The sequence below is a fragment of the Rhinopithecus bieti genome, unplaced genomic scaffold (genome assembly GCF_001698545.2).
Source record: "Rhinopithecus bieti isolate Rb0 unplaced genomic scaffold, ASM169854v2 scaffold_33935, whole genome shotgun sequence".
NCBI classification, from domain to species: Eukaryota; Metazoa; Chordata; class Mammalia; order Primates; family Cercopithecidae; genus Rhinopithecus; species Rhinopithecus bieti.
Window position 1 is genome coordinate 692,867 of NW_016814646.1, and position 19,360 is coordinate 712,226.

Here is a 19,360-nt window from a genome sequence, read left to right on the forward strand (position 1 = left end):
TTCTGTATTCTCACATAAAAATGATTTATACTTTTCACATAGTAACCTTTCTTGGGGAGTAATTTTCATAATTAAAAGAGCTGAATTATACTATAATTCTGTATTTTAAACAAATATTATAGATAGTGTAAGATGTAAGCCTGGGATGTTCTGAAAATTCAAAATCTGGTTGTTCCTCTGAATCCTAAGGGAGGAAAATAATGCATATTTTGCCATTTTAAAAAAAATTGTATTTAAATATTAACTAGGCTTTAATTATATAATTCCCTTATTTTTAAAGAATAATAATCTCAAACACATTTACTATTCTTTGCAAAGTTCATTAGGGTGAAGACTTTGCCTATTAAGTTGGGGTTACTTAGGGGCACGAAGCTAGTCAACTTTTAGGTTCCTTTTCTAACTAGGAGAGTTTGTTGTGGCTGCCTCAATATGTATTTTTATATAATGTGTAAATGTCACAAGACTCACAGAAACTAAACGGCTCATTTAGTACATTTCATTGCCAGCATTGTAGAAAAATTTGAAATAAAACGACTATAAAATTATTTTCTAGAAATTCTGACTTTGAAAAATATAGGTTTCTATGTAAACAATTATAGTAATAATTTAATGCTTTTTTAAATAAAAGGAAACCAAAATAATGCTAAAATTATTGGTATAACATATTTACTATTGAGTGCTGGGCCTTTTAGTAAAATAAGAACTGGTTAATCAATCAGTGAGCAAATATGTATTTAATCGGCGATGTATTGTATGGTGCCAGGAAAAATATAATAGTATACTTAGTAGACCCTGCCTACATCCTGGCTGGGAGTATATGTAGTGAATGTCACAGTTAGGTGTGACATTGGTAATTGGTCTGTTTTGTTGTATTTATTTGTTGCATATCTATCCAACAGTCTATCTTATTTTTTTATTCATTTGTTTTAAGACAAGGTATCGCTCTGTTGCCCAGGCTGGAGTGCAGTGGCGATCTTGGCTCTCTGTAGCCTCGACCACCTGGGCTCAAGTAATCCTCTCGCCTAAGTCTCCCAAGCAGCTGGGATTACAGGCATGTGCCACTACGCCTGGCTATTTTTGGATTTTTTGGTAGAGATTGGGGGTTCGCCATGTTGCCCAGGCTGGTCTTGAACTCCTGAGCTCTAGCAATCCACCCACCTTGGCCTCCCAAAGTGCTGGGATTATAGGTGTGAGCTACCCCTCCTGGTCCTATCTTGTTTTTGTTTGTTCGTTTGTTTGTTTTGTTTTATGAATTTCAGAGCGAGTTGAAGAATCAGTTTTCTTCACTTTCATATGCATATTATGAGTTCAATATTTGTTTACAATTCTTTTATTTCCTGAAGGAAATTTTATATACCTTGAAATATACAAATCTTAAGTGTATCATTCAGTGATTTTTTTTACTTCCTTTTTTTAATGTTGGATTTCCTGATCTGTTTTTGCCATTAAAATGCTTTTATTTTATTATGGTCTAGTCAGTGCATTTTTACAAATACATACATTACACTCTTATCATCTAAATCCCTACCAAGATAAAGAACATTGATTAGACATTAAAGATTATTTTTTAATATAAGACATACCTTTACAAGTTTGCTTTTAAAAAGAAAGAATCACTAAAACCATGTGAAGTATTTGTAAGTATGCCTAGTGGGCCATGGTTTTGCCTTGGGAAGCAAACATTTGTGAAAACATTTTGCCTGCTCGTGTTTACTGTAGGGAAATGTACCAGAAGTCATCACCAGATATAAACCATGAACAGGAAGGAAATTCGGAAGTGGTTTTTGGTTGCATTATCGTCTGTAGCTACCTGTGTGCTTACATGAAGCCACATGCTACAGCTCAACAGAATTGCCTTCTTATTAACCAGGATTTTATTCTGAAAATAAAATATAAAGCCATTACCTAATTCTTTTAAAAGTACTCTAGAAAAACTTCTGATCTGGGAGCTGATGATCCAGTCTACCCTCTGCTTTCAGCCTTTCTGGGATGGTGAAGGTAGTGAAGGAAGTAGGTAGGTCCTTATGCTTTTAAGGGAGCATTCTTAAAAGAGAGTGATGTCTGTGGTATGGAGTATTGTAAATGATAGCTTAAATCAGCCATTTGCCCCTGTTACAACACAGATTTAGGGATAACCCCAGGGAAAGGAAGATGGAAGATACTAGCTAGCATTAGGTTCTGTTATCCTGATTTCAGGTTTGTTTTCTGTTTTTTTTTTTTTTTTTTTTTTTTGAAACAGTATAAAGAGTTGCCTGTAAATCATCCAAGTCAATGGCAACCTGTGCTGAAGTTTTGCCTATGTGATTTGTAAGAGTTCGTCCTGTTCAGTAGCACTGAGACATTTGGTGTATTTAAGGTTTACTTAAAACTGCTTTTGATCTGTGAGAAAGTAACCACAAGATGCTAAGTGATTGTTTAAGCTGCTTTGGCTATCATGTTAATTTTCTTTGAGTAATTACATCTTTCATATTTCATACAGTCCTCAAGAAAAATTTTATTTTTGTGTTCCTCTTTATGTTTTTTTTTCTGATATGTCTATACTTAATACCCTGTTTTCAGTCTGAGATCCCAAGTAAACAGCCTGAGACACCCGATGATATTCCTCAAAAGGTAAAACACAAATTACAGTAAAAGAATGTAAACTACTTGTAGTTTTGTTTTTTGTTTTCTGGGTTTTTTTAAGTGCATGCTAGATTAGACTAACTTAAAAGATTGGCTTTCAATTTGTTCTTCCTATAAGTTCCTTAGAGTTGAACAGTTGATTTCCTTCAGGCTGAGAGATGTTGTTCTACTGTTTCTCAGCTTTTTCTAATTGTCTGTTTTTAGGATTTATATGCTGCTCACTAACAGGCTGAGTTTTCACTGCTCTCACTACAAAAACATGTATTGCTTCACACATAAACTAACAAATTATGAGGCATGTTAGTAATGGGCAGCCTGGCATCTTCAACTTTTCAGTTACTCGTTCAATTCTAAATACTAAAGTGTGTATTTTGAGAATGCAGCAATGTCTCCTCTTTTAAAATTATTTTTTTCAATCAGAATGAATGGAAACTAAGAGTGTGTGATCACTTTTTAAAATACAAATTTATTTTAATTAGTAGAAAAGTTAATTATCCTTTTATATTCCAGAAAGATGAAAGTACATAATTCAATAAAAAATGTAGTTTGTAGTTTTTCTTTAGGACACAGGTAAGTATGACCAAAATATTTAGAGAAAATTCCTTGTAGGTCAATTTTGAATCTGTACATGAAGTCAGTAAGTCAAGTAGAATGCTGTCCCACATCTATTAACCTTCATTGATCCTTGCCCATCACAACAATGGCTTTTATCTTTTTAAATATAGCAATTTTGAGTTGAAGATACCTCATACAAAAGAATTTTTATGGTACAAAATCTACTACCTTCCTTTCATTTTCAAAAATAGTACAGTGTTCTTGTTTGTTTACCCATCAGATCCTCCAAATTGTAATATTATTTTACATCATTTTAATACTTCCCTGTGTCAAGAAATATTTTCAGTCTCCATTTGCTGTATATCATTCCTCAGTTCACTGGCAACTCTGTTTCCTTGCTCTGTGCCTGAAGTTAAAAAAGATTAATGTGGCTTCACTTAGTTATCTTTTTATCTAAAATTTGGTTCAGTATCTCATTCTACATGTCTCACCCAAAGGACACTTGTTTTCCACTTTAGTTGGAAATCACTTAAAAAAAAAATGTTGCTTGAAAAGGGCATTGTTGTAAATGATGCATATTGACTATTTGAGTTTGAAGAGTAGACCAATAGTAGAATTTTAAAAATTGCATATTCTTGTTTATAGGAAAGTAAAGTCATATTTAGAAAGGGAAGGTTTTAAAGCATGTTTCAGATTTCATATTTTTAAAATCATTAATCCATGGTCTGGGTCTAATTCCGATCCGAGGATCTTAGATACATACCAACTTTTCCCTCCGTCTGATATTTTGTAGGATATTTGAGATCTTAGTTTCTCATCTTCTGTGATTTTAAGGGGAAAACAATTTAAGTGAGTTGGAGAACCTGTTTTGAGAATAAAGGCTAACCAGGAAAAGAAATGTTCATGTATCATGTTCTAAAACATCAAATCCTTATGTTTCTAGGTAATTAATTTCTCAAAATGGACTGCTGTGTATGTTCTTAATATACTCATTTAGTTGAGTTAGTTATGGATCATATTACTTTACACCACAGACAATGAGAATGAACAAATTGGAGAGAGCAGCTTGCAGTGGCAAGCTAACCAGAGTGTCAACTGGCATAAAACTTCTTGATTCCTTTTTGGGTCAGGACTCTCAGAAGGATCTGAAGAAGGTTTTGGCCGTTCTCAGTGAAACCTGGGAATATAGGAAAGAATAGGGCAATTGAGTCTCTACCTCCAAGTATTTGAACTACACACTCACACTGATTATTCTGAGTGTGTGGACCTTTAGGCCTGACCTAATTACTTCACTTGGGGTGGAAGCGAAGTTCCAGGCTCCTCACAGACTAGACAGGCTCTTTGCAGCTCAATGCTCTTCAGTCGTGAGCATTCTCTTTACTGGATGGGGAGGTTTTCTCATACACCAAAGAAGACACACTGCACTAACACAGAAACGTTTTTTGGCTAGAGATTGTTTCAGGAAGAACAAAACTGCTAATACTGTTATTTTATGTATGTCTTTAAAAAATTCAATGGAATTTTAAAACAGAGAAACCTAACCCAAAAATGTGGATTTACTGTGTATACATACAGTTTATGAAAAGCCCCTTTAAAAAGGTAACACACCTTGACACCATACCTTTCCTCAAGAATATTATGTTTTAATTCTTGATGATAATTATCTCAATCATTTTCTTTTGTCATTTCTTAGAAACCTGCTCGATACAGAAGAGCCGTGAGTTATGACAGTAAAGAGTACTACATGCGACTGGCCTCTGGCAATCCCGCCATTGTCCAAGACACCATTGTGGAGAGTTCAGAAGGCGAAGCTGCTCAGCAAGAACCAGAGCATGGGGAAGACACTATTGCTAAAGTCAGAGGTCAGCCTGCCTTTTTGATTTGGATTAAAAGTGATTTTGGAACATTCTTGTATTTGAATTCATACAAAAATTTGAGCAACTGTAAATAGTAGGCCCAAAGTTTAAAATATCCATACATATTTTACCATCTCACCCTTCTTAACGATTGATTTCTTTGTCAGAACTAAAGACACTTGCTCTTGTTTATTGCCTACAAATGAATGTCACATGCCCATTGGCTTAATGGTTTTTTCATTGTATTTCTCAGAATCCTCAATGGCACTTGATATTTGGTTTTTTTTTTTTAATATGCATATGTATTTTTTCATGACACAGCCTCAGAAGGTCTTGAGAACATGTGCCTCAGCACTTGATATTTTAAGTTAAGGGCTTAATAACTAATGTTTATAAAATGAAAGTAACTATTAAACCTGTAGTTCGTGCATATTAGCCAATAGTAAGGAATAATGGTTTTTCTTCCTATGAGTTGAGAGAGATTATCCCAGATCTAAACTTTAGGAGCTGAATAGATGATGAATTGGACTACAATGTCCATAGACCTTCGGATTCTGTACTTTTACATTGGTGCCCTCAGCCTGAAATGGTTTCTTCTTTTCTACAGCTTCTCCATTATCCTTACCTTAACACATCCTACTCAGTCTTAAACTCACTGGTCATGTATAAAATCATCCTTCTCTAAAGTCTTCTCCAACTCCTCTGTTCACTGATAGTACTTTGCGCTTGTCTGTTATAGCAGTTTCAGTGATTTTTCACTGCTGTATGTTTCCATTTTCTAATTTATGAGTTTTTCTCAAAGACAGATTGTTTTTTCTTACTTTATAAATTTTGACACATGACTAGAACAGAATGAGGATTCAGTTCGAGTAAGTAAATCAATTCGTTGTTTTAATCTTTTTAAGCCTCTGATTCAACACAAATTCAAAAGTCTTTGCATATTCTATACACCCCTAAAGTGTAAATTAAGATTTTAATTAAAAGTCAGTTTTAGAATTAAAACTAAGAAATTAAAATGAGTTTTCATGAGTTAATAAATTAAAAATTAGTTTCAGATTGTTTTAAAACAATCTGTATAGGACTGAGTCACCAAAAAACACTATTTAAATTGTGATCAGTTTCTCCTGTTGTTATACCTGTTCTCTCATGTGATGACTATGACTTACTAAACGTTTTATAATTGATCCAACATTTTGATAAAATCACTGAAACTTTTGGTAGTTGAACAGAGATTAAAGCCTTCTAATTTTGTTGACATTGCACCAGCACAGTTACTGAATTGGGTTCAAAGCTAGTGCTGGATACAAGCCAAGGTATAATCCACAGAGTTTGATAGATTGTGTTTGGGTCATTGGCTCTTAACTTCTCTGGCCTGATTTTCCTAATCTCTAATTGAGCTAAAAGCACAAATATACAGGGTATTATGCTAGACATTAAAATGGAGGTTTTGATCATAAGCTAAAAATAATGCAGCTGTAAGCATTCATCCCCGTTGTGGATGTTCTCTGGAGGATTGATCCTCTGTTGCTTACTTATTACACTTGTTCGAAGTATGAAAACAAGGCTCTTCTCAAGGCAAAACAGAACTCTGGTAAGTAAGTGATTCCAAAGGATAAGACTCAGGCCTGACTTTTTTTTTGTCTATTCCAAAGTGCTTAGAACAACCGTAACAGGAAGGCAATAGTGTTACTTTGGATGGCACAAAGAGTATTAATTTGTCAAATAATGTGATTTGCATGTATTTTAAGGATTGTCTCATAGTTTGGGTCCTCACTGGTTACTATCAACTGATTTGTAATTTATCCTACTCTGATTATTAAAAAGTTGTCAAAATGTAGGTAGTAAAATGTTTCCTTAATCTCCAGATTAAATTATATGTCCCTGTATTATAAAGAATTCTGTTCTTTCTGACCTGGTATTTTGATCAAATTAATTCATGTATGAAAAACCATACTGCCACTTGTGAAATGAGGCATGAAATAGTCTTCAAGAGCCCTCTAAATAGGTGGGATATCTTGTAATCATGTTTATTTTTTACTTTTTTTGAGACAGAGTCTTGGTGTGTCACCCAGGCTGGAGTGCAGTGGCATGATCTCAGCTCACTGCAACCTCTGCCTCCCAGGTTCAAGCGATTCTCCTACCTCAGCCTCCTGAGTAGCTGGGACTACAGGCATGCACCACCACACCCGGCTAATTTTTTTATTTTTAGTAGAGACGGGGTTTTGCAATGTTGCCCAGGCTGGTCTCAAACTCCTGACCTCAAGTGATCGGCTCACCTTGGCCTCCCAAAGTGCTGTGATTATAGGCATGAGCTACTGCACCCAGTCATAATCACATTTATAGTTTGCTATCTTTATTTTTGTGACAATACTTGATTATTTATTCATGGTGTCCCCTTAATGACACCTACCTAAGCTACACTATTCTTACTATTATAGCGTTCTGTTATCATCATCACCTGATACTTACTGAGAATTTATTATGTATTAAGCATAATGCTAAGCACTTTACATGAATTACCTAATATAGTCCAACAATCCTCTAAGAAGATACTGTACTTGTACCAGGTGGTTTTTTTTGTTGTTGTTGTTGTTGTTTTAAGACAGAGTCTTGCTATATTGCCCATACCTGGCTCTTGTCCCAGTTTTTTAGATAAGAAACTAAGGTTCAGAAAGTTGAATAATTTTCCAAGGTCATTAACTCCAGAGGACTATGTTCTTAACCACTGAATGTGCTACCTCCCTATACCTTCCAGAATTGTCTCAAATTGGAAATCTGTAGAAGGGACTACATGAGACTAAACTGCTTCCTCACAAGGTCCTTACAATGCCACGTGGCCCTCTTGGTTATTATACTGTAGGTTTGGTCAAGCCTCCTCTAAAACGCTCCCGATCTGCACCTGATGGAGGAGATGAGGAGAACCAGGAGCAGCTACAAGACCAGATTGCCGAGGGCAGCTCCATAGAAGAGGAGGAGAAAACAGATAATGCTACCTTACTGCGCCTGTTAGAGGAAGGAGAAAAGGTATTGTGCTTCTGAAAAGTAAGGATTGTAAATATTTCAGTAACGTATTATTAAGACAACATGAGTTGATAGGGTAGCTGTGGAAAATAAATGCTTTAGCCTCTGTAATCAAATACAGCTTTAAGCAGCCTTTTGGGTTCAGTATTCTACTTCTCTCTTCTGTAAGGGTTTTCTCACTCCCCTGAAACATTAAACAGCATAAGGTTTCATCAGATACAGTATTAACAACTGGCACCTAATTCTCTGTCTTCCTCTATACCGAAGACCTTGCCATAATTCTCTATTTCAAGTCCATGTAGACAGCCTATTCAGCAATCTGGCCTTGTATTTTTTTCTACATCTCCGTAATTCCAGTAATAACCTACCAGCAGCTTCAGCCAATCTGGACTGTCACCTCCAGCCTTGGATTATTTAGCCCCTACTGTCCTTCACTCACAGAAGATATCACCTTCCTATTTCTCACTCAACCTCCAATACCCTGCTGACCTCTCTGGTCTCATTCCACTGACTCTGTCTTGTAGCCTGATCCCCTGCAGCCTGGTACACCTTGGAGTTTATTACACCCACCATGTTGTGTTTTCTTTCCACTCTGCACTTTACTCATTGTGTTGTCCATGTTGCATTGCTATAAAGGAATACTTGAGGCTGGATAATTTATAAAGAAAACATGTTTATTTGGCTTAACACTTCTACAAGCTGTACAAGCATGGCACCAGCATCTGCTTGGCTTCTGATGAGGCCTTAGAAAGCTTTAACTCGTGGCAAAAGATGAAGGGGTGCAGGCTTGTCACATGGTAAGAAAAGGAGCTCTTGTGTGAACTGATAGAGTAAGGACTCATTACCGCCAGGACGACACCAAGCCATTCTTGAGGGTCCCACCTCCATGACCCAAACACCTCCCATAAGGCCGCCCCTCCAACAATGGGGATCACATTGCAACATGAGCTGTGGAGGGGACACACATGCAAACCATGTCACTCATACTGCTTTTTCCTGCCAAAATGCCCCTCTTCCTTTTACTTGCTTAACCTTTATCCGAATAAATCCTATGTGTTATCCCATTTTTCCGGGTGTTTGTAATAGTCAAACATAGAAAGCTTTCTTTGACTCTTTTGCTAGCTCAGGCTTGGTTGGATACCCTTCCTCTATACTTTCATGATGCCTTATATGTATCACTCTGTATTATATCATAATTACTTGTTCCAGTATCTTTCTCTTGTCCTAGATTTTGAGCTCCTTATAGGCAAACTGTGTCTTATTCCTATCTCATTGCCTTACAGAGGTCCAGTTGCATAATAGACAACCAATAAACTTTTGAATGAAGGAATGATTGGTTGAATAAACAAGGGAATGAATGACTTGAATGTGTCATGAATATCACCTTTTTAAAGGATGTTCTTTTGTCTGTTATATTAGATCTTGGTATAACCTTTGAGGTCTTACCCTCTAAGTAGTCACTAGAAATTGGAGTATAATCAAAACAGTTCTGTTCAAATGTATGCCCTAATTAATATTGAATGACAGTACATTAAGAAAAGATCATGTAACTATAAAAGTACCCCAGATATGAAGGAAGCACAAGAGAGGCTTTTACGGACGGGGGAGCATTCTGTTTCTCGGTCTGGATGCTGGTCACACCAAATTTTTAGCATTTGAAAATTAATCCAGCCATACACTTAGGAAATAAGCATTGTATGTGTGTGTGTGTGTGTGTGTGTGTGTGTGTGTGTATGTGTATGTGTGTACATATAATATATGTATGTATGTATGTGTATATATATATAAATATACTGCAATAGGGAAGCTTTTAAAGTATATCAGGATTGATCAGATATAGCAATGAAAATTGACTTATATTTAGATATTTTAGAAAGACTACAATGCTTTCATTTTTAAAACTTTTAATCTCATGAGTATAGTTTTTGCTCTAGTTGCTTTAAGTTTTAATAGTGCGGGAAGTGTATTCAAACTGACATTTGTTTAACTCTGATTTAATTGCTGATTTTTGTCTTGACTCATGTTGAACTAAGTTTAAGCAAGAAAGAGTTTTTACAAAGAATTAGATACTGCCCTTTGGAGAGAAAACAATACTTACTTTGAAAGATTTAGCAATGCTCCTTCCTATGAGGAAAACACAATTTCTGCCAAGCTTGGACTTTTGCAACAGTACAGTAGTCTCCAGGGAGCAGAATCCAGGTGGGGAATGAATAGAAACAAATTCTACAGTTCTATTTCCAGGGGATATGATGGAAAAAGAAGGTAAACTGTGTAGAAGAGAAAGCAACCAATAATTCCTAACCTGATTATGTACATTATCTCACTTAATTCTCACAACAAGTCAATTAGAAATTTACAAATGAAGACATGGAGGCTCAGAGAAATTAAGAAACTTGACCCAGTCTACAAAGTGGCAGAACTGGAAATTTACCCTGAGTTAGCAGGCCCTGCAATTTTCACTCTGTATCATCTTGCCTCACATAGAACACAATCCTATTCTAATCTCCTTACATGTATGCCTCAATTCCCTTTCCTGCCAAGCTTGCTGTGTCTGTCTCCCTTCATGAGAGCAGGAGCCTTATCTAATGTTCTTCACTTTTAGAAGCTAGCACATAAGTGCCTGACCTACAGAAAGTACACCCAGAATATTGAGAGAGATGGGATTGGCAGATGAGTGGATGGGTGTGAAGGAATTGTTTAGTTTTACTCTAGTCAGATGCAAATCAGACTGTAATCTAAGCTTATTCTTCTCAATATGCTTAAACTCTGATTTAATATGCTTAGCTCTAGGGATGCCATAATAGTCTAACAAAAATGGATCTTTACAAAATACCTGTATTAATGAATGTTTATGGGCTTCTTTATAGATCCAACACATGTACCGTTGTGCTCGAGTCCAGGGCCTAGATACCAGTGAGGGGCTCCTTCTTTTGGTAAAGAGCATTTTATGTGATTGATGGATTTACCATGACAGCAACAAGGGAAATAAGAGATATTGAAACCTTACCTCCAAAGTAAGTAAATGAATGAAGAGAGACAATGTATGGCTGTCTTTAGAAGACAGAAAGTGTATTTGCATAGTTTTCTTTTTTAATCAAAAAATTGTGTTCTAGGTAATATTCTCTCTCAGTTTGTGTGTATTCATCATTACATATTCACAAAGATGATATTCAGTTATTTTAAGGTAGTAATGAAAATGTTTGGCTTCTTTATCAAGATGAAAGCTAAATAACATTTATTTCTGTACATTCTGAGTTATTTATATTATAATCTATATATTTATAAATTTATTCTGAATTTATAAATTGTCCTTTTAAAAAATATAGCAGATATACAATTGTAGAGAAAGTGTAGGTAACTGCACAATATTCCTAAAAATGAAAGAGCATCATCAGGTACTGAGTACCCCAGAAACAGCATGACTAAAGCATTAGCAGAGATTTACTGACTGAGTTGTAGGCATCTTCCTTTTCTTCTGCCGTCCTGTGATGAAAGTAATAGTGAGTAGTGGAAAACTCAGGAGAGAGACCAAGCTAGAAAAAGGATAAGAAGCTTAGGGCTTAGAAGATCAACAGGCTGGCTGCTTCTCTTCTTTAACATTTTCCTAGCACCCTTGAACACAGACATTGTTTCTGTAGTTCATTCCTAGGAGATATTTCAAATAATTACTTTCAACAACAGTCAGGGTCACATGAAGACTTTTATGGGTCCTTTTCCATACAAAATATTTAAAATTATATGTTGTGACTAACGGTATAAATATAATCACATATTAAAACATTTTTTCTACCTTTTCTACCTAAAAGTTGATATTTTTTCTGATTTTTAAAATAAATTAAGACATTTTCTTGGGCCCCAGAAGTATGTGAGCTGAAGCACTGTGCTAACCATGTCTGGTGAATAACTTGGTCCTGACAGTAATAGGGGAATTTTTAAAATTGCATTCATCAAAGGAGGTTCCTTGTATCTCAGGTAGCTAACAAATTCTTCTTTTAAATGTATTTTTTAACTGAAAATTCTGATATATAGTATTCCTCCATCCTGTTCATGTGTTTAAAATTAGCACACCCTTTGTGGAACAGTAAATTTATCTCTTGCTGTGTTTTTGTTTATTTGCATTTTCTCTTGGCTACCTGTAGTATGCATGAGCCAATTATCCCTAGAGGAGCCAGGCAAGGCCCTAGTCAACTCAAGAGAACATGCAGCATTTTTGCATATGAAGATATCAAGGAAGTTCATAAAAGGAGATATCTCCTGCAGGTGAGTCAATTTAGTAGTACTGTTTTGTCCTGTTTCTTTATTCTGAAAATGTATTATTTAAAAATTGGTATGTGCCATGGAAACCCTCAATAGGATCTGCATTTATTGATTGATTGATTGATTTATCTTGCTCTGTCGCCCAGGCTGGAGTGCAGTGGCGTGATCTAGGCTCACTGCAAGCTCCACCTCCCGGGTTCACGCCATTCTCCGGTCTCAGCCTCCTGAGTAGCTGGGACTATAGTCGCCCGCCACCACACCCGGCTAATTTTTTTGTATTTTTTAGTAGAGACAGGGTTTCACCATGTTAGTCAGGTTGGTCTTGATCTCCTGACGTCGTGATCCACCCATCTCGGCCTCCCAAAGTACTGGGATTACAGGCGTTAGCCACCATGCCCGGCCAGGATCTGCATTTAGAATAATCCTTAGATTTGGTTATAGACAGACTCAGGTCACCTCAGGTCACGTGGATGCATAATTTTGTACAATGCATTTCTCGTTTAAACACAGCCTAAAATTTGAGTGATTATCTTTGTTATCCATCTTTCCCTGTAGCTATCCAAATCAACATTTTAGTTTTCTTCTGATATAAAAATTACATCCTTACTATAGTTTTATAAAATTGTAATTTTATAATAATTATTTTATTCTGTTATTAAAGACTTTAGAAATAAATTGAGCAGAATAAGAAATATCTGTTTATTTTGTAGCTTAATCTTCAGGGAATTCATGACTTTAAAAGTGTTAGCAAATTAACTTCTTGAACATTGTAGAAATTCATAGTGGAAAAGTTAATATATGATCTTATTTGTGAACTTCTGTTTTTTCTTAATGTTTTTCTCTCTGATCATTTCAGCCTATTGCTGTGGAAGTTTTCTCTGGAGATGGACGGAATTACCTCCTTGCTTTTCAGAAAGGAATTAGAAACAAAGTCTATCAAAGGTCTTATTTGTTAGGAACACTTTGTATACTACTGTGGGAAGAGATGGGAGGGGAATCTTTTCTCAGTTGTTGCTAGTTTTTAAAAATCTAGAAATTTTAGATCATTGAGCCAACATTTTGAAGAAAATAATTTGTATTATCTTTTGCCAGCTTCTTGGAAACAATTGTTTCTCTAACTTTAAAATAACCAATTCTATTGTGACATACCATTTTTCCCTCCTGCTAAATTATAGTAGAAATCATCAAAAACTACTTTTATCACTAAGTCCTGTGTCTCTACATACAAAGGATGATGAAACTGTAGCTTTAAAAATAAAACTTTAGTTTCTTTTTTTTTTTTTTGAGACAGAGTCTCATTCTGTCACCCAGACTAGAGTGCAGTGGCCTGATCTCGGCTCAGTTAAAACTCCACCTCCCAGGTTTACGCCATTCTCCTGCCTCAGCCTCCCGAGTAGCTGGGACTACAGGCTCCTGCTACCATGCCCGGCTTATTTTTTGTATTTTTAGTAGAGAGGGGGTTTCGCCATGTTAGCCAGGATGGTCTCAATCTCCTCACCTCGTGATCCGCCCGCCTCAGCCTCCCAAAGTGCTGAGATTACAGGCATAAGCCACCATGCCTGGCCAAAAATAAACCTTTACTTTCAAAATAAGGTTTCTTTGTATTTACCAAAATGAAGCCAACGCGGTTTCTTGCTATTGAATGCAAGGACTGAGTTCCCTTAGAAATTTAATTTACGTGGGACTTTTCTCTGGCCATGGAAGGGATGTTGGATACCTTCATCCTTGAAAAAGTAGTATAGCTAAATAAGGCAGATAGTCTAATTTAAGCATATTTTTATCTTTAATAAACTATATGTAAAATTTACCTTTTAAGCGAAAAACAGGCCAAGCTATGCAATGGCTCACGTTCATATCCTCAGCACTTTGGGAGACCAACGAGGGAGGATCACTTGGGTCTAGACTTCAAGACCAGCCTGGGCAACATAGTGAGGCCCTGTCTCTATAAAAAAAAATAATAATAATTAGCCGGGCATTGTGTCGCATGACTGTAATGGGAGGTTGAGGTGGGAGGATTGCTTAAGCCCAGGAGGTCAAGGTTGCAGTAAGCCATGATCACACCACTGCACTCTAGCCTGAGTGAGCAAGGCACTGTTTCAAAAAATAATTTTTTTTTTTTTTTTTTAAGACAGAGTCTTGCTCTGTCACCAGGCTGGAGTGCAGTGGCATGATCTTGCCTCACTGCAGCCTCCGCCTGCCAGGTTTAAGCAGTTTTCCTGCCTCATCCTCCCAAGTAGCTGGGATTTCAAGCATGTGCCACCGCACCCAGCTAATTTTTGTATTTTTAGTAGAGATGGAGTTTCATTCACCATGTTGGCCAGGATGGTCTCAATCTCCTGACCTCATGATCTGCCCACCTTGGCCTCCCAAAGTGCTGAGATTACAGGCATGAGCCACCGCACTCAGCCTATAAATTTTTTTAAAAAGGAAAAGCAACACATATCTCTGGTATTTAAATATAATTCTCTTGAATGTATGAATAATAAGGCTATTCTGAATTAACCATGTAGATGAGAGGCATTCTCTTGTTCTTTGAAGGGTGATGTAGATCCTGGCAATCCCTCTATTATAGAAAATTTTATATTTCGAATTATTTCCATGAGGAATAACTAAACCATCCAACATTGCTTTTCATTGCACTACAGTAATATTACCTGTGAGCACCTGGGAAATGAGGGGGGTTCAAATAAGCACCTGTGGATGTTGATTGGTAACCCAAAACTTCTTTCACATATGGGAAGAGCTAAGTAAAGTGATTGAGATTCACTTTTACTTATCTGATTTTTTAATTTCTAAAGATGCTATTGTTTTTAGTGCTAAGAAATTATTTCCTATTCAGAGAAGTCCAAAATAATAGATTTTGTTATGGGCATTTATATTTGGCTCTGGATGTCATCATTTTTTTTTTATAACCTGAAGAGTATTCTAATTATTATATATTCCTTTTGCCTGCCACGTAGTGGGTTATGGGAGGGTAGTTGCAACTATGAACATCTAAACGAATCATCCTTTCTTAAGCGTCCCATTAGATCCTGACTGAGACTTCATTTTCAATTTTATGCTGTTTTAAATTTTTCAGGTTTTTGGCTGTAGTGCCGTCTCTAACGGACAGTTCAGAATCTGTATCTGGGCAGCGACCAAACACGAGTGTGGAGCAGGGGTAGGTGGTTTGTTCCTTGAATATTACAGCTTAATAGTGAAATTGGGATGATTCATATCTGGGCAGTATTATTTAACATTTTAAATGAGTGTTTTTTCCCTGGTGGTTGCAAAATGTTTTTTAAGTACTGAAAACTAAAGGAAGAAAAGAAAAAGGTATGCATAATCACTATGTCAAATCACCGCTCACATTTTGATCAATTACCTTCTGTTCTTTAAAGCATGAGTACATTGTTGTGTGCATAACTGAGTTTATACTCTAAATACAAGTTTTTATCCTGCTTCTTCTATTCAGTGTTATATTCAAATATTACCTCTTGTCTTTAAAAAACTATTCAGAAACATAACTATCATTTGCTACCTATTCATCACACATATAAAACATCATGTAATTTTTGGATATTTCATCTTTGTCAGGTTTTTGCTTTTTTTAAATTATTGTTATTATTATTTTGAGATGAAGTCTCACTCTGTCACCTAGGCTGGAATGCAATGGCATGTCTTGGCTCACTGCAACCTCCGCCTCCTGTGTCCGTGCGATTCTCCTGCCTCAGCCTCCCAAGTAGCTGGGATTACAGGTGCCTGCCACCACACCTGGCTAATTTTTGTATTTTTAGTAGAGACGGGGTTTTGCCACATTGATCAGGCTGGTCTCAAACTCCTGACCTCAAGTGATCTGCCTGCCTCGGCCTCCCAAAGTGCTGGGATTACAGGTGTGAGCCACCGCGCCTGGTGTTTATCAGGTTTTCTTATCATAAGACTGGAAATGTGATTCTTCGTTTTTTTTTTTTTTTTTAATTTTTTTCTTTTGAGACAGAGTTTCCCTCTGTCACCCAGGCTGGCGTGCAATGGGATGATCTTGGCTCACTGCAACCTCTGCCTCCTGGGCTCAAGCGATTCTCAGCATCAGGCTGAGCAGTTCTCAGCCTCCTGAGTAGCTGGGATTACAAGCATGTGCTACCACGCGTGGCTAATTTTTGTATTTTTAGTAGAGAAGGGGTTTTGCCATGTTGGCCAGGGTGGTCTCAAACTCCTGGCCTCAAGGGATCCGCCCATCTTGGACCCCCAAAGTGCTGGGATTACAGGCATGAGCCACCACGCCCTGCTATGATTCTTCATTATTTTATTGTGGTAGAGTCCCCTTAATAAAACAAAGAGTAGGAATTTTAAGGCTCTTGATACACAAAACCAACTTGATATTCATAAAAACTATACAAGTTTATATTGTACTATTAGTGGATAAGTTTGTCTCAATAGATACTTGCTAACTTTGTGTATTATTATTATTATTATTATTATTATTTTTGGGATGGAGTTTTGCTCTGTTGCCCAGGCTGAAGTGTAGTGGCATGATCTCAGTTCACTGCAGCCTCCGCCTCCCGGGTTCAAGCAATTCTTCTGCCTCAGCCTCCCAAGTAGCTGGGACTACAGGTGCGCGCCACCACGCCTGGCTAATTTTTGTATTTTTAGTAGTGATGGGGTTTTACCATATTGGCCAGGCTGCTCTCGAACTCCCTACCACGTGATCCACCCACCTTGGCCTCCCAAAGTGCTGGAATTACAGGCGTGAGCCACTGCGCCTAGCCTGTATATTAATTTTTTTATTTTATTGATTTTAGAAAATGTTTTCTCATTTTTTAAATGTATATTTCTTTGATTATTAGTAAGCATGAGCTCTGTACATGTTTATAAGCCATTTAAAATCATTATTTGTAAGTTGTCCATATCTTTTGCCTATTTTTCCTTTGAGATCTTATCAATTTGTGTAGGATTTTTCTACCATAAGGTATTACTCCTTTGCTTGTCGTATTTGTTGCGGATTTCCCAGTTTTCCTCTAAATTTTGCTTTTTGACATTTACATTTAAACCTCTGTTTTTGTGTATTCTGAACTGTCAGTGATTCCTTTATGCTCTTTACAGCCGCATTTCATCTTAGCGATGCCTTCTAGATGACATAGCCATTTCAAGAATCCATACACCCAGCTCCATTTATATCACTCAATAAGTGGTAGCCCTTTATAATCCACTGGAAAGAAGCAGTGCTTTGGGGCTGTAAATTAATTATTAGAGCATGCAAGAAAATTACTTTTGAAAGTTCTAGAGATTATGTAATTTGTAAATAAAATTTGATTCCAATCTGTGTGCATCTATATACGTTGTGTATTTCTGTTTAAGTTTTGTTTTTATTTTTTTATAGCCAAGCCTTAGCAAATACAATGCTAAATACATGCTTTTGTTAACCCCAGAAACATGTTCTGCTCCTAATCATTTGTGTTGTTGTTAACATAAATACAGGAAGTGAGAGATTTCCTTAAAAACATAATGAGCCTTTTTTCTACTTGTAAGCAAATTGCTACTGCTTCCTAGATAATCTTAAACCTGCTATTTCTTTGTTCTTGCTACTTCCTGTGCTGAGTTGGCAGTTCTTAAAGAATTTTTAAGAGCTCAGAGGCAAGAAACAGAAATTCATTTCCAACTTTAGTCTTCCATTTCAGTTGTCCCCTTTCTTACGATGTTGAAGAGTGATCATGGCTATTTTTCCAAAGAGAGTATCTTGTGCATTCAATTTGCCTAATGGAAAGACTATCTCAAAGTGGAAAATAGTACCATTGAGCTGGATGTGTTTAGGACCTAAGGTTTACAAATGTTTTAATTTCCTTTCAGAAAAGAAAATATGTAAATACTTTCTCCTGGTTCCATGACCAATTATTAATTATCAGTATTATAAAGCTGATAAACCTTAAATAGGATTTTATAACATTTTAAGGAAGTCTGCTGTCCCCAAAAAAGTAATGCTTAAATTTCAAATGACCTGGACAGCAATGACTTTCCTGTTATACAATATTCATATTTTCATTCACTTATTTAATGCATTATGTACGTACTATGTACAGAGTATTATATAATATTTCAGTTATTCTAATTAAGTATCCTTGGATCTGTTTATTTAGTGATTATAGTAAAAATAAGAAAGACTATGGTTAGAGTATGGCTTATGCCTCTAGTCCCAATAATTTGGGAGACCAAGTTAGGAGGATCATTTGAGGCCAGGATCTTGAGACCGACCTGGGCAACATACCAAGACCCCATCTCTACAAAAAATAAATTATAAAATAGTTTTAAAAAGAAAAAGAAGGCCAGGCACTGTGGCTCACGCCTGTAATCCTAGCACTTTGGGAGGCCGAGGTGAGAGGATCACCTGAGGTCAGGAGTTCAAGACCAGCCTGGGCAACATGGTGAAACCATGCCTCTACTAAAAATACAAAAATTAGCTGGGCGTAGTGGCAAGTGCATGTAATCACAGCTACCCAGGAGGCTGAGTCAGGAGAATCACTAAGACCCAGGAGGCAGAGGCTGCAGTGAGCCAAGACCATCCATGCCACTGCAATCCAGCATGGGTGACAGAGCAAGACTCCATCTCAAAAAAAAAAAAAAAAAAAAGTTGAACTAGAACAATGTTCTTCCAACTCTTTTGAATATGACCTAGAGTAAAAAATACATATTACATTCATCCCAGGGCACATAAATTGAGTTATAAATACTCAAACAAAATTCACAGAAAAATACTGTCTCTTAATGTATGTGATGCCTTCTGATGTCCTCTGTTTTCTTCAATTCGGTTCTTTGTTACTACATATTTCAAAATGCTGATCACAACCCACTAAACTGACTTTATGACCCACTGATAGATCCTCCATAGTTTGAAAAATTCCTGGACCAGATGACTTAAATTTTTCAACTTTATAATTTTTCAGATTTAAAATTTTATTGCTTCTAATTTATTGTATTATGTATTGCTTTTAGATCTGGGTTGCTTAGCACTTTGGTTGGAGAGAAGTCTGTGACTCAGAGATGGGAGGTAAATTTAATGAATATATGAGCTTCCTTAG

General features: G+C 36.5%; 1 protein-coding gene across 1 annotated transcript in view; it reads left to right on the forward strand.

The window, feature by feature from the left end:
* WDFY3 (WD repeat and FYVE domain containing 3) overlaps positions 1-19,360 on the forward strand; it is a 267,982-nt gene that overhangs the window by 209,886 nt on the left and 38,736 nt on the right. Inside the window, 9 exon segments of the mRNA XM_017851638.1 lie at positions 2,560-2,610; positions 4,871-5,039; positions 7,894-8,057; positions 10,922-10,995; positions 10,997-11,068; positions 12,194-12,314; positions 13,168-13,253; positions 15,391-15,471; positions 19,275-19,329. Of these exon segments, the coding sequence (XP_017707127.1) occupies positions 2,560-2,610; positions 4,871-5,039; positions 7,894-8,057; positions 10,922-10,995; positions 10,997-11,068; positions 12,194-12,314; positions 13,168-13,253; positions 15,391-15,471; positions 19,275-19,329 (873 nt within the window).